Raw genomic sequence first — 16,774 nt, 5'->3', positions numbered from 1 at the left:
ACATTGTCTTCTCTTCCCGACAAATCCAGTGCTCAGTTATCTTGTTTCCGGTAGCATCCAGCACACCTGATTGTGCCTTTTTTCTTGAATTACTTTCTCCTTGACTTACATGACACCAAATTTTCCAGGTTTTTTTTTTTTCTTTTCTGGTCACTTCCTTCTCGGGCTCCTTTTCTAGATCCTTCTCCTCTCCTCAAACTCTAAATACTGCAGTGCCTGAAGGCTCAGTTTGGTGCGGTCTTCTGATGTGCTCACCAATGATTCTTGTTTTCAAATACCACCAAAGTACAGGCAACTTCTAAGTATTTACTCTCCAGTCTAGACCTTTTGTCTGAGCTTCATATCGAAACTTTTTTTTAAAGTAAGATTTGGGATAGCAAGCCATTTTACTCTTTGAAAGGAATAAACATTAATTTAACACAATCTATTTATCAAAAAATTATGCAGTGCTTCTTATATAGAAATGCTTAAAACTCACTTCTAAGTGCTTTATAAATAAATGTTGTTAAATCCTAACAATAACCTGATGAGAAAAGAATTATTATTATCTCCATTTTATATATATATTATATATTATTATATATATTATATATATATTATATATATATATTTTATTATTATTATCTCCATTTAATATACAGATGAGGAAACTGAGATATAAGCCACACACCTAGTAAGGTTTCATGCTCTTAACCAGTACACATTGACATCTCTCCTGATTGACATGTTCACTTGGATATTTCAAAGGTATCTCCAACTTAAAGTGTCCAAAATGGAACTCTTGATTCCCTTTCTTAGCATCCGATTCCTCTTCCAACCTTCTCCATCACAGCAAATGATTCAACTGGGTAGCTAATTGCTCACATGAAAAATTAGGAGTTATTCTTGACCCCTCATTTTCCCTAATTCCTCACTCTGAAACGATTCCCAAATTCTATTAATTCTCCCTCAAAAATATATCTGAAATTCATTTACCTCTCTCCATCTCGACTACTACCACCTTGATATAATAACAGCAACAACCACAACAATAGTAGCTAATGTTCACTGATATGTTTTAAGCATTTCTATATATTAGCTCATTATAACACTGTTAGGAGATGGGTACTGTCAGAAACATTGTGAAATGGACAAACAAGATTACTAGCAGACTTTCAGGGGCTGTCAAATTCTATGGAACTGTGAGTCTTTGTCTTTGGCTAGTCTATTTTGCAACTCCATAGAGATGAAAGTTTCCTTGTAGAGAGCTAGTGATGATGTAGATGTTTCTCGTTCATAGCGATGGAACTTATTTTTCTGTTCATGTCAATGCAAATAATTTTGTCTGATAGAAAATATAAACTTTTCTAAATCCAATTCACATTAGAACTAGTTTTAACATCTTATTGGTTCTGTCATAATTCATGAGTTAAATAAAAAGTTTGACATGTGCTCATTTTATATTTATAAATCACGATTTTACCTTTCTGAAAATTATATTTTGACAAATTATATATCTAACAAAAATAAATTATATTTTAACAGTTATATTTTCATCCCAATTTCTAGATGATAAAATTGAGACACAGATATTCCCAAGGTCATACTGCTAAATAAATGGCAGACTCAAGATTCAAATCATGGCCATTTACTATAGAATCCATGCTCTTTACCACCTCATTGTCCTGGCTCTAAGGCTGCCATGTAAGCCAGATCATTGATGATAACATCTGCTCTCTCCTGGACAACCACAATAGCCAGTGGTCTGTTTTCTTCCTCTGTTAGCTCTTAATAATTCTTTCTTCATGCTGTAGCCAGGGGGCTCTTAAAATATAAACCTTTTCATTGTTCCTGCTATACCCAGAAACAAAGCCAAACTCCTTACCCAGGTTTATATTATGCCATTATCCACCTTCATCTGCTACAATTCTCCCCACCCCCAGCCCAGTCACTAGCTTCCAGACACACTAGTCTTCCTTCACTTGCTTAAATGTGTGTAATTCTTTCCTGACTCAAGGTTCTGGCATGTGTGGATCACTCCCTGGATAACCTTCCTCCCTTCTCTCAGCTTAGAATAACTTCCGCTCATCCTACAGGTCTCAGCTGACATGTCCCTTCTCAAAGAAGACTTCCTGGACTCCCAGACCTTTTGGGGGCCCCTGTCAGATTCTCTGACAGAACCTCTTCATTTTCTTATAACACTGATCAGTTTTTGATAATCAAGTGTGAATCTTTATGGAATAACTATCTCATTTATTAGACCAAACCTCCATGAAGGTAGAACTTCACATAATAGGTGCTCAAAAATACATTTTCTTTCCAAATGAATAAGTGAATGGGTAAATAGGAGGGTAAGGGTTGATGTTATGAGTGATTTGATATTGGGCTTATTCTTGGCTCCAGAGGTTGAAACCAAGCTAGATAAAGAGGCAATAGCCTAAAACTTCAAAGAAATTAAATCATACTTTTAAGTTCCAGGCATTGGCATGGAAAATCTGAAACCATTTTCCTGTTTTAAAAGTTTCTTAGGGTCTTTCAAAAAGTGATTGTGCCCAGATTTAGTAGCTATCATGGGCTTATTTATTTATATTTCTAATAGCTGCCTTTGGGCAGTATGTGCTGGCCTTGATTCATCTTGATGGGGTTTGGGTTATCATGTAGCTTGAGACAAGTTTAAGTTCTGTGTCTATCATACTTATGTTAAATCTCAATAAAAACTGCTGCTTTATAGAATAAAAGGATTTGGGGCAGCTTTGAGACAGAGGATGCCTTCAGTAATTTATACATGACTCTGGTCTAACACTGCCTTATTATACAACCAGCCACCCAACAGTGAAGACTCTGGAGCATTATGGAATTGTTCCTAGTTTAGAGGAGCCCATTCTTTAAAACTCATTACACACAGAGATTTGGGAAAAAGAGAAGATAGACCCTTAACTGTATGAGCAGATACAAATGGAGCCAAAGCACTCTCCACCAATGAAAAATGAGGCTACGACACTCGTTTCAGACCATCTTTCTCTCTGTTGCTTTTCTGACCTATGTGAACAGAATGTGATTTAAAATTTTGGTTTTCCTTAAGGCTAGTCTGATGATTTAAAAAGCCATACCCCAGGAACTAAAATGCCATTATAGCTTACAATGCTATTAGTGCATTTGGAGTTCTTAGCTTAATAAAAGAAGGTAGATTTTAAGGCATATTATTTTCTCTGACTTGGATAAAAATCTAAAATATTGTAAACTCAGAATACTTGTCATGAACCATTTCTTCTTCACATGGAGTGGAATTAGTTTATCTTGCAATTTTGTAAAGGTTTCTTTCCCTTAATTCAACAAGTTTGGCAAAGCTTTCCAAAGAAAAGTTCAGTTCATTAAAAATGACCTTAATGGACTTAACATATATTGGTGGTGACAGGGTCCATACTGTATTTTGGCACACAAGGATCCCATTAATTTGTCTTTGCCACTCTCTAGGGCTCAGCTGAGCAGTAGTTCAGATTTAGTTCTGAAAGTAGCTCCAGATTGAGCATTAAGTGGAGACAGTAGGAGGGGCTGACAAATTTAGAACTTCTTGGTTTGCAAGAAAGGCTTTTCTAATGACTACATAAAAATGGCTCTGTCTGCTCTCTTGAATTTGTTATTGATTTTTCTGTCTCAGTGAATGCTGGGAGCAAGCTTGGGGTATCAACTGGACGTAACTCAGAGTTGAGAGAGGATGCTTTTCCATCCGAGCATTTTCTAAACTTTCCTAATTAATTTTTGCCATTTGCTATAGATTTCTTTTGGTTCAAATAAAGGTAACTAACCCTCGTCCCTTAGGATAAATTCTTGGCTAAATTCAAAGTGTGCTGCTTACAAGTGAGTCTTCAAAGAGCCTCAGAAGTATAGAGGAGACGCAGGAAGGTGGTGCTAGCTGGGGAACCACTAGTTGAATTTGGGGTTATTTGTGGTTACTTGTGGTTCTCTCACATGTCACATGATACAACGTGTATGAGACAGAGATAAGACCTGCCTCAATTTCTCCATTTGTAAATGAGTAATTATTATACAATTTTACTTTCTTAAATATTCTCTAAGAAGATGAATGATGCTGGAAAAGGTCCAATCATAACCACAGTTAACACCTAAACAGAGTTTTCTGCATACCAGGTACTTTACACATAACTTAATCCTCTAAATAGCCTTGTGATATAGATGCCATTATGTTTGTTTCTCAAATGAGGAAATTAAGGTCTCTGGGGTTAAATGATTTGTCAGGGTTCCCTGTTACTGTTGGGGGATCCATGATTCACACCCAGGAGGCCCGTCCCTGGAGCCCACACTTTTCACCACTGTGCTTGCTGCTACCATGCATGTAGCTTTGATCAATAGTTAAAGTGCTTTTTACTTTGATTCCAGCGGGGCTGTATTCTTGTTTGAGCACACAAATATACAGACTCACCCCCCTCACCAACTCACACAGTTGGCAGCTTGATGTACCTGAAAAAAATTTCATATTTTAGGAAATTATCTGTGGTTTCAGTAGCGTATTTTCAACACCTACAAAGGATTAGTGAGGTACATCTACTGATACAAAATATCTGATCATTTGCTATATAAAAAGATACAATGATCTTTCCTCAAGTGCTAGTTTTGGAGTCAAAGTCAGATACACAGAAATTCTATCATAATCTGCGAACCCCCAGTTTACATTTATATCCCCCCCAAGCCCCTTCAGTGTCTACTGCATTCTTCTTTCATTCATTTCTCATATTTGTGCATTTTTACCATGTACTAGCTTAACTATCCTGATATTGTAGCTCAGAGGAACATTGGGTAGTAGAGAGAGTTTGGGAATTCAATAAATAATTCTCCTACACTCCTTGTGAAATCAATAACACAATCGCGCTGTGCGTACCCAAACACCAAATGGCATTTCTTCAAAATGGCTGGCTCGTTTGTTCAGTCTGTGGCTGGCTGGCCAATACTTTGCTCACAATCTTATCATGCCTGTGGTAAGCATGCACTCAAGGTTCCTTGAGGGCAGGGACTATTGGGTTTCTTTTGTACAGTACCTGCACTTGACACAAAGTCTGGCCCAGAGCAGGTGACTTAAAGAGTGAATTCAGCTTCTTTCATCAGGAGGTGTGAACAATTAGCAGGTCCAGTGTTATTTAAAATACATAATCAGCCAAAGAATTTATATTAAGCATTCTGCAGAGGATATAAGGGATAAGAACGATTTGGGTAGACAGGGAGACCAGAAAGGAAGGAGTTGGAAAAGAGAGAGGTCATGATCGTTATGGGGATAAGGGCTCATTCAGTCTGGCCAGTATGAGGCTTTCACTCCGCCATGTGCCAAATCAAAATTAAATGCTTTTGTGCTTTTTTATCCCGTAACTCTAATGCCATGTTCTGCTTGAACATCCTTTCTGAGAGTTTAATGATCTGCAAATAGTGTTTACATTTCTTGATCTTAGGTGACTCTTAATTCTTAAGAGATATATCTGTTTCTCTTTATATAGAAGATGTTTCTTTTTATGTTCTGTGGCCTGAGATTCACAAAGAGAATGTACTTGAGGTACCTTGTATTGAGGATATGAACAGCAAAACTATCTGGATCCATTACCAAGGTTTGAGTCCCTAAATATCCTTTGGGGGAAAATATAAAATCACGTGTCACACAATTAACAGTCCTAACCACTTTAAAAAAGTATGAATTCACATTCTTAACCACTGAGTTAAGCCATCCACATTCTCAGACAACTTACTGGATATAAATATGGACTAATATAAACATATAGCTTAAATATTATATAAATATTATATATTTAAATACTATTTTCACCAAGGTAAACAAACCATTTAATGACTATAGGATCACCATGGAGACTCTTATTGGCTTTTCTGTCTGTATCTTAATTCCTTGTGGGTTCTGTTCACACAGATGCATGACAGGAATTTCCCTTTGCCTCTTATTGAATCAGCCCCATCACTAAGCTGATGCCATCTGGCATCCAGATATTACCTCTGCCTTCTGCCCACTTGCTTTCCCTCGTCTTCCTTTTTAATATGGCTCACACCAAGGTTATTTGTGGCAATACATTTAAGGCTTGGGTATTGTGGTGCAGCCCCAAAATGTTTTCCTAACCATGCAGTAAGGCTGTTCACGAAAAATCTAATAAGATAAGTCAACATTTTTTAAGTGTAAGATCAAGGCACAGAGGACCACCCAATCCCACCTTTGAAAGGACAGCACTGTTAGGGGTCTCCACTTGGTGTATGCTGGGGTTTGATGGAGGGATGGCTAGTTAAAATAGCGGTGCTGGTCAAGTGGTACCCAAGGGAATCACCTGTCTCCCGTCACATGTTCTGAGCCAACCAAGCAGAATTCCTGGCAACTGAAATCACTCTGGGGTGGACCTGACTTCCCTAGATGCCCAATTAGTCCGACCTTCCTCTCCCTGGGATGACTTGATTCAGAGAGCAGAAAGTCTAGAAAGAGAAAGGCAGGGCATCGAGAGCCCCCATGCCATCACCTTCTAGGGCACTGGGTGGCTTGTTAGTGGCTTGAAGGAGTTAAGAAAATGAAAAATTTTCTTCCTATTCCAAGTCAGATTAGGTTTTCTAAGAAGGCCAGCTGATTAACCGCAGTAGCAGTAGACAGCTGTCTTGACAGGTCCTAGAAGTCACCATAGTTTCATTTTTGCTCAAGAAATTAAGCTGTCAAAGTGGCCATGCTGTGTACTTGGCTTGAAGTGGTCATGCTGTTTATACACACATCCCAACAAAGACTGAAAGGAAGGTATAAAAGCAGGAGATGCGAAATCAAGTCAGTGATTTCTTTAGCTTCTATCTGATCAATGAGTATAATTGTATGACCACAATGCAGTTCTGATCTCTCACCAAACCAAAGTAAAATTTTGAGGGTTCAAAAAATACCTAGAAAGCTATTTCCATATATTTGTTAGTGGAAGCAACCAGCTGGCATTTCAATGATGTGTCCTAAATCTAACATTACTCTCATCAGCTGGAGGCAAATTCAAAAACACATAGGTTGAATAACAGCAGAAGGGAATTCTGTCAGTCCCTCTCCCGTTTCCCCCTTTCTAGTGGTAGCATGGCACTGCTATTACCCTCAGAAAAATGCAACTCTCCCAGAATCTTAATTTTTTGTACAAGTCTATCTCAAACCATAATTCTTTCCATGTTAATTGTGTAGCAGGGATTCCTATGGATTTCTCAGCTGACATCCTTGGAAGCAAGTTCACTTTATTGCGTGAATTTATAAGGTTGTCTGTGCTTTATCAGCTTCACTAGCTAAAGCCCCCCATCCCTTAGTCTCAGTTTGGGGCTGGATCTTGTTCACGTTGTTCTGCCCAATTAAGAGAGACAAAGCTGCTTAAAGATTCTTGATGTAGGTCGTCAGGAAAATCTGATAAAAACATGTGTGTGGATTAAAGGCAAATTATGGCCACCAGTGAAAAGTCAGTTTAGAGCGCAGGACTCCCACAAGTGGGTTAAGAAATCATTTTCTGCAGATCAAGAAAATATACTCATCACAATATTCCTACCTCTGTACCATAGGAATCAAATACACTGTAAGTAAACCAGGTCTGAGGAAAAAACAATGTCTAAAAGCATTTATAAATGAAGCTGCAGCTTCATAAGATGAATCTCATCAATAGTAAGTTCATTACTATCATGTGACCCAGTATTGATATTTATTTCAGCTATTCTATGAGACTAATAACTGTTATTTGTATCTTCTGCATGGCATTTAGTTTAGCGGAATATGTAACATACTTCTGTTCTATAAAGTTTTAGTTATTTCTTAGCAGTTCAGTTTTCAGTCTTTTACTATAGTTTTCTTCTAAACATGTCTTAGAGTGGTTGCTTTCAAACATATTTTTGGCTACAGTGATAACCAAAAATTTTTTTTTCATTTTGGGGTTACCAAAAGCATCTGACATTCAATAATGGTATCTCCATATACTAAAGACTTTAAGCTACTGATTTTCCCATAGTATTTAATGAGACAGGCTGGTGATAATATTTTTATTCTACATAAGGGGAAGTAAATGATATTTGCTGTTTTATTACAGAACTCTCCATGTTAACTGGAGCCAAAGCAAGAGATAATAGTCCTGGACCACTGTTCTTGCTTCTCTGTATTAGTTCAGAAGTGACAACCACAGCTTCTAAACATTACTATTTAATTTAAGCAATGTGAGTCTCTTTGGTGGGGGGAAGGAAAGACTTGCTGACAGTGTATCATTTTTTCATTATACTATGGAGAGTAATTATAGGTTGTTCCATACATTCAGAAACTAGTCTGTGTGGTTTATAAAAAAGAAAGGATTAAGACCCTGCAAAATTATGTTTTTAAAATTCAAAATCAATTAAAAAAAATAATGTGACACGTAGGACCTTTCCTAGGGTCCAATGCGGTAAACATGTAAAGTGTATTAAAATGTGGAAACCACATACCTTTCATTACATTATTCTACAGCTGTCATTTATTTCATTTTTGTATAAAAGTAATTATTGTTCTGAGCATAACAGTGTACATTTCCTTTACCCGGCATTAGCACTCCAATTACAATCTACTTCAATTCAGATTAATCATGCCAAGATGGCAATTCCATTACACCAAGAGTAAAATTTAATAATCTAATATATGGCTATAGTTTCAATGGTTAAAACTATGTGTTTAACTACTTTAGGGATTTTGTTAAGATTAAAGTTACGCATAATGCATCTTAATCAGAATTTTAGTGGAAAACACTCATTACAAAATACAGTTGAACGTGGTCTATGTAATGCTTCTGCAGAAGCATTAAACTCTACTTACAGCTTTCATTTGAGGGGTATCTAATAAAGAGAAAGACTTTTAATTATTAGTATAAAGTGTCTTGATCTAATTTAAACTTTGTTATATTATTTAACATTGGTCATAATGCAATATTACTCCCAGAATTACGCTTTAGACCAAATGACAAAATATAATGTACAGGAGAGCAGAGTTTATTTAGGTAAAATAATACCTATCTGGCTTTAAATGTATTTAATCTAGGAATACGTGTAAGGAGTAACAAGCTCCAATTACATGGCATCTTTCCGTGTCTTAAATAGGACCCCTTAGCGGATTCAAGAGTTAATACCCCTCTAAAATGAACTGCTTCCTTCCTCTCCAGCAGCAAGAAGGTCTGTCAAGCCAGGTACTGGCAGGAGAGAAACAAAGTTTTAAGCCTTTATATAGTTACATAAAAGTTGCACTGTATCTTTAACCACTGCCTTTCCTCCAAAGTTCTGCAGGGGCTAGTTGCTTTTTCTTAAAGCCTTTTCTCAAAGAAGTTGCAAACAAAATGCTGCAGCAACTTTATGATTCAGAAATAATCTATGTTTTGCTTCTTATCCTTTTAAGTAAGAAATGTGTTACCGTATATATAAACCATTTTTCTGTGAAACCAAGTACCATTTTTTTTACAAATGAACTTTGTTCATTTTACCAATCTGTATTTTGGATTTCTTTTTCAATCTCTTGATGTCTAGGGTGTGATTCAGAACGCAATCTGTGTTCTGGCAAACCATATCAGATTTAGATTCAAACAGGATGACTCAGAAGAGGTTCTAAATTGCTTTTGAATATATAAATTATAATCTTAATTTATATATTATATTTAGTAAAATTTAAACTACAGGTTGAATTTGGAAACCATTTTGTATCCTGAATGCTACACTGTGAGCTCTTGGAGGGTGGGTAACATAACATGTCTTAGGTACCAATGCATAGCACTGAGCCTAGTACTTGGATTAAATAAATCAATCTAGGAAATCATCAGTCAGAGAAACTGCTTTGGTCATAGATGAAATTCATCAATAAAGTGCTTTCCTGTATTTTTAAAAATGATGCAGCAGAGAGGCCTATCAGTGTATTGTAGAATCGATATACAGTTATTGGTCAATTAATCAATCAACCTAGGTTTGTCTCTCTTCCTTGTTTCCTCTTCTGAAGTATCTGGAAAATCTGTGCCTAGTGGTCTTACAGATTTCATGGCCTTGATCAAACTGAGCCAGTGTGGGACCTTGACCAAGTGGGGCAAAGACCTGGTATCCATCTGATACCAATCCCAGCAAGAAGAGGAAAAGGAAAAGCTAATAAGCTTCCTTTGACCTCGGATATGTTTCACTTACCCTTTCATTTTTGTGAGTGGCTATACTGCAAAGCTGCGAGATAACGAGTATAAAAAGCTGCCTAGGCTTTCACATCAAATCTACGCTACATCATCAGATGCAGCCTGGACCTTCTCACCTTTGGCCTCTTGGCAAAAGAAAACAGGAGGCCAGATTTTGGAGAAGAGGGTAGGCACTACACTTTCATTTTCTTAGTTCATAACTGAAAAGATTTAGAGAGCAATCATGTTTTGAGAAACACTTTGAAACTGATAAATCTCCAACTTGACAGCCCCAAAGCCTCATTCCACCCTTGGTAAGAGGAGTACACTTAGCTCAGAACCCATGAAAGCCACAATCAGCAAGACACTGCTTTCTTTAAACCAGTCAGCTTCAAAAGCAGAACAACTCATGGTTGAAAACTTACGAGGGCTCTTCTGACACAGCAGCTCCTTCTTCAAGTTCTTGAGCTTGTTTGTACCATGGTAGCTTGGCCTCTACCGGAAGTTTTTCTGAGAATTAAGTGCATGCACACAAAAGAGAAGAGGTTAGAACCAATTTAGGATTTCAGGGAAATTTCATTTTCTCCTCCCCAGTTCTTGATGTTGTACTACCTAAAAGTTATGATGTAAATAACTGCAACTATGTTTTTAGGTAAATTTCTGCCTTTGATGATAGTTATATGAAGAAAATGAAAATCAGATTTTAAAATGTTTAATAACACTAGTCTCTGTGTATAAGTCCCCTTTATTATGTTGATTAGCAAAGGAAAGTCTTTTTATTATGAAAATCATAACTCTAGAGCTCAGTATGTGTATAAAGAGTCATCGAAGTATCTTTGATTCCATTTCCTGTTGAAAAGATAGAGCACTATTTACCTTTTAAAACAAACACAAAGTACAATGGATTATATTGTGATACTTTCATAAATTCTAACTTGTTTTTCTTTTGCCTTTTGGCTAAGTGTGATCTGTTCCATACTGTGAAAAACAAACAAAATTGACACTCTGAAATTCACAAAATGTTGCTTTAGGCATCTGATTCATTCAATACCAACCCAAGGCTCTATGACAACTGGAATATGATCAACTTAGGGTCCACAACTCGTAATTTGACTTGCTTCAACTATTTATTTAGCTTTGGCCAAACAATTCAGAACAAGCCTCCTAACTACTTCCTAGCAAAAAAATGTGGAGGAGAAAAAGAAAGAGGGAGGTAATAACTGCTCCTACAGAAGTAAATGCCAAGATTCCCATTCTGACATATTTATTAGGGTCATTTATAGGCATATTTGCCTTTACAGTATGAGCCAGTGAAGCTCTATCACCATTTTATAACAAATAATTGTAAAGATGAAAGAAATATGTCTATATATGCATACACCATAGGATTATATGGTATTTTAATGATGTTTAGAGAGCCAGACTTACTACTTAGTTGTGAAAATCCAGATTTTCTTCTTTTTTTTTTTTAATGGACCATTTTTAAACTCTTTATTGAATTTGTTACAATATTGCTTCTGTTTTATGTTTTGGGTTTTGGCCCCGAGGCATGTGGGATCTTAGCTACCTGACCAGGGATCGGACCCACACCCCCCGCACTGGAAGGCAAAGTCTCAACCACTGGACCACCAGCGAAGTCCCCAGATTTTATTCTTGATAGTTAACCACAAACTGCTTTTCTTTCTCTGAAGTGGCTGGGTAAAGGACGAGCGAATAAAGAATGGACTATTTTAAGTTAGAGGCATCACTTACCCTCTATGCACAACAATTGTTTATGGTCAGAAAACAAAGCCAGTGAGAAATATTGATGTAAAACTGCCAAAGCCAAAAGGATTTGTTAACATTTTGAATCCAGGAAGATGGTTCCAAAAATACATACATCATTTTACAACTAGCCCACCTCCCCTAGATAAATGACTCAGTCAATGAAGCCGTCTATGACAGCTCAAACCATCCCTGTCTTTCAATAATGAAGAATTCAGCTTGGTACTAATAGTAGGCTTTTAATACTTTACTGTCTTTTTGAACCGAACTCTGTCAGCTGTATCAGTGGCTACTTCTTCCTATATATATATATTTTTAACACCTTTATTGGAGTATAATTGCTTTACAATGGTGTGTTAGTTTCTGCTGTATAACAAAGTGAATCAGCTATACATATACATATATCCCCATATCTCCTCCCTCTTGCATCTCCTTCCCACCCTCCCTATCCCGCCCCTCTGGTGGTCACAAAGCACCGAGCTGATCTCCCTGTGCTATGCGGCTGCTACCCACTAGCTATCTATTTTACATTTGGTAGTATATATAAGTCCATGTCACTCTCTCACTTCGTCCCAGCTTTCTCTTCCCCTTCCCTGTGTCCTCAAGTCCATTCTCTACGTCTGCGTCTTTATTCCTGTCCTGCCCCTAGGTTCTTCAGAACCTTTTTTTTTTTTTTTTTTTTAGATTCCATATATATGTGTTAGCATATGGCATTTATTTTTCTCTTTCTGACTTACTTCACTCTGTATGACAGTCTCTAGGTCCATCCACCTCACTACAAATAACTCAATTTCATTTTTTTTATGGCTGAGTAATATTCCATTGTATGTGTGTGTCACATCTTCTCTATCAACTCATTTGTCGATGGACACTTAGGTTGCTTCCATGTCCTGGCTATTGTAAATAGAGCTGCACTGAACATTGTGGTACATGACTCTTTTTGAATTATGGTTTTCTCAGGGTATATGCCCAGTAGTGGGATTGCTGGGTCACATGGTAGTTCTATTTTTAGTTTTTTAAGGAACCACCATACTGTTCTCCATAGTGGCTGTATCAATTTACATTTCCACCAACAGTGCAAGAGGGTTCCCTTTTCTCCACACCCTCTTCAGCATTTATTATTTGTAGATTTTTTAATGATGGCCATTCTGACTGGTGTAAGGTGATATATCATTGTAGTTTTGATTTGCATTTCTCTAATAATTAGCTATGATGAGCATATTTTCATGTGCCTGTTGGCCACCTGTGTATGTCTTCTTTGGGGAAATGTCTATTTAAGTCTTCTGCCCATTTTTTGATTGGGTTGTTTGCTCTTTTTGATATTAAGCTGTATGAGCTGTTTGTACATTTTGGAAATTAATCCCTTGTAGGTAGTATTGTTTGCAGATATTTTCTCCCAGTCCATAGGTTGTCTTTTTATTTTGTTAATGGTGTCCTTTGCTGTGCGAAAGCTTTTAAGTTTGATTAGGTCCCATTTGTTTATTTTCGTTTTTATTTCTATTACTCTAGGAGACAGATCCAAAAAAATATTGCTACTATTTATGTCAAAGAGTGTTCTGCTTATGTTTTCCTTTAGGAGTTTTATAGTATCTGGTTTTACATTTAGGTCGTTACTTCATTTTGAGTTTATTTTTGTATTTGGTGTTAGAGAATGTTCTAATTTCATTCTTTCATATGTAGCTGTCCACTTTTCCCAGCACCACTTTATTGAAGAGACTGTTTTTTTCTCCATTGTATACTCTTGCCTCCCTTGTCATAGATTAATTGGCCATAACTGTGTGGGTTTATTTCTGGGCTTTCTATCCTGTTCCACTGATCTGTATGTCTATTTTTGTGCTAGTACCATACTCTTTTGATGACTGTAGCTTTGTAGTATAGTCTGAAGTCAGGGAGCCTGATTCCTCCAGCTCTGTTCTTCTTTCTCAAGATTGTTTTGGCTGTTCAGGGTCTTTTGTGTTCCCATATAAATTTTAGAATTTTCTGTTCTAGTTCTGTGAAAAATGCAATTGGTAATTTGATAGGGATTGCATTGAATCTGTGGATTGCCTTTGGCAGTATGGCCATTTTAAGAATATTTATTCTTCTAGTTAAGGAACATGGTCTATCTTTCCATCTGTTTGTGTTGTTTTCGATTTCTTTTATCAGCATCTCATAGTTTTTGAAGTACAGGTCTTTTGCCTCCTTAGGTAGGTTTATTCCTAGGTATTTTATTCTTTTTGAAGCGATGGTAAATGGAATTGTTTCCTTAATTTCTCCTTCTGATATTTTGTTATTAGTGTATATAAATGCAACAGATTTCTGTATGTCAATTTTGTATCTAGTGAATTTACCGAATTCATTGATGAGCTCTAGTAGTCTTCTGGTAGTGTCTTTAGGATTTTCTATGTAATGCATCATGTCATCTGCAAACAGTGACAGTTTTACTTCTTCTTTTTCCATTTGGATTCCTTTTATTTCCTTTTCTTCTTTGACTGCCGTGACTAGGACTTCCAAAACTATGTTGAATAAAGCTGGTGAGAGTGGGCATCCTGGTCTTGTTCCTGATCTTTGAGGAAATGCTTTCAGCTTTTCACCGTTGAGTATGATGTTAGCTGTGGGCCTGTCACATACAGGCTTTATTATGTTGAGGTATTCCCCCACTATGCCCCCTTTCTGACTAGTTTTTATTATAAATGGATGTTGAATTTTATCAAAAGCTTTTTCTCCATCTATTGAGATAACCATATGCTTTCTATTCTTCAATTTGTTAATGTGGTGTATCACATTGATTGATTTGATTGATCTGCAGATACTAAAAAATCCTTGCTTCCCTGGGATAATCCCACTTGATCACGGTATATGGTTCTTTTAATGTATTGTTGGATTTGGTTTGCTAGCATTTTGTTGAGGATTTCTGCATCTATGTTCATCAGTGATACTGGTCTGTAATTTTCCTTCTTTGTGATATCTTTGTCTGGTTTTGGTATCAGGCTGATGGTGGCCTCATAGAATGAGTTCAGAAGTGTTCCTTCCTCTGCAATATTTTGGAATAGTTTTAGAAGGATAGGTGTTAAATCTTCTCTAAATGTTTGGTAGAATTCACCTGTGAAGCCATCTGGTCCTGAACTTTTGCTTGTTGGGAGTTTTTAAATCACAGTTTCAATTTCAGTACTTGTGATCGGTCTGTTCGTATTTTCTACTTCTCCCTGGCTCGGTCTTGGGAGATTGTATCTCTCTAAGAATTTGTCCATTTCTTCTAGATTGTCCACTTTATTGGTGTATAGTTGCTCATAGTGGTCTCTTATGATCCTTTGTATTTCTGTGGTGCCAGCTGTAACTTATCCTTTTTCATTTCTGATTTTATTGATTTGGGCCCTCTCCCTTTTTTTCTTGATGAGTCTCACCACCTTGTTTTTTTTTTAAATTAATTTATTTTATGTATTTATTTTTGGCTGCATTGGGTCACGTTGCTGCGCGTGGGCTTTCTCTAGTTGCAGAGAGCAGGGACTTCTCTTTGTTGCATGCACGGGCTTCTCATTGTGCTGGCTTCTCTTGTTGCAGAGCACAGACTCTAGGCACGTGGGCTTCAGTAGTTGTGGCTCACGGGCTCTAGAGCTCAGGCTCAGTAGTTGTGGCGCACGGGCTTAGCTGCTGAATTCGGTAAAGATCCGCGTGTGGGATCTTCCTGGACCAGGGCTTGAACCCGTGTCCCCTGCATTGGCAGGCGGATTCTTAACCACTGCACCACCAGGGAAGCTGTCACCACCTTGTTTTTAACAGCAAGCAATATGGATAGTAAATCAGACATATATTTCTATAATATCTCCTTTCGAGCAAATATATCTGATATTTTTCAGCAACAGTCTTCTATCAACTTTCTGAACCAGGAGAGAATTATAGCAATACATAGTGCTTAAAAACAATGTGCAAGCAAAACCATTTGAAAGATTTTTAGAAAGAGTTAAGTCCATTTAGTAGAGTCTAAGTTACAAAGAATAGCTACTAAGAACACTTGGGATACTTAATTATATTCCAAGGAGTTGAAAACAGTACTGAATACGTACAACAATGACAAGACCGGTTACAGAGCCCCTGTCAAGTTACCTTTGGGTTTATAGCAGGGAGTGGGTATGATGCATTCCTCTTTTATGTGGGGCTTGGTTTTGGGGCTACAGCCTCCGGTGTGCATTCCCCGATGGTCGATGCAGAGGACCACACGGTACCTGAGGCCCTGGCCACACGTCACTGTGCACTGGAAGGAGAATGCAAGAGAGGAGACTCATAGGCAAAGCCTTGTTTACTTTTCTTCATTTCCCACCTGAGACTTTTTAAAGGGCTCCTTTTACAGAAGGACTCCTGGTGGCTTTATACCACTTCTTACTAGTCATGGGATCTTTGTTCTATTTGGCAATTTGAGGGTGAAGCTGGCTGAACATTAAATCACTTGCAATTTCTTAGCTTTGGATTAGTCAGTCAGCCTTTCTTAAGCACCCACTGTGTGCAAAGTCCCAAACCAAGTTGTAAAAAGAAGGAGAAAAGAAATTATAGAGTGTGCACGATTTTGATTACCAAGACTGTATGTCAATTTTATTAGTCACTTTGCTAATGACTGTTAGGTCCAAAGTATGGGAAATGCCAGCTCCCATGTGGACATTAAAATGTTTTTAACTTCCATCATAGCTAATTTATATTGCTGCATGGCTGATGCAATTGATTATAGTGACGTGGAAAAAAGACGTTGAAAGGAAGTGATTCAATGGCCAGATGTAGACAGCACCTCCAGTGGTTCTACATGCCTGGGAGCAAGTCTAGATAGAAAGAGACGTCACAGCTCTGATCTGCTGCCACAAAGCCACAAGGCTAAGTGAATAGCCCTTTGCCATCTCTGTGGCTGA

The 16,774-nt window shown here is 37.4% G+C and overlaps 1 protein-coding gene across 3 annotated transcripts in view; it reads right to left on the bottom strand.

Annotated features, from left to right (window-relative positions):
- Nucleotides 1–16,774, bottom strand: part of ADAMTSL1 (ADAMTS like 1) — a 473,568-nt gene that overhangs the window by 243,618 nt on the left and 213,176 nt on the right. For all 3 annotated transcript variants that reach the window (XM_082467989.1, XM_082467990.1, XM_082467991.1), the window contains 2 exons: nt 15,984–16,131; nt 10,562–10,646 (listed from right to left, as the gene is read on the bottom strand). In XM_082467989.1, coding sequence (XP_082324115.1) covers nt 10,562–10,646; nt 15,984–16,131 — 233 coding nt within the window. The remainder of the gene's footprint in view (nt 1–10,561; nt 10,647–15,983; nt 16,132–16,774) is intronic.

Source organism: Balaenoptera physalus (assembly GCF_965194825.1).
Source record: "Balaenoptera physalus genome assembly, chromosome: 7".
Lineage (NCBI taxonomy): Eukaryota > Metazoa > Chordata > Mammalia > Artiodactyla > Balaenopteridae > Balaenoptera > Balaenoptera physalus.
Note: the sequence above shows the minus strand (reverse complement) of the source record. Positions and strands in the feature narration are given on the sequence as shown.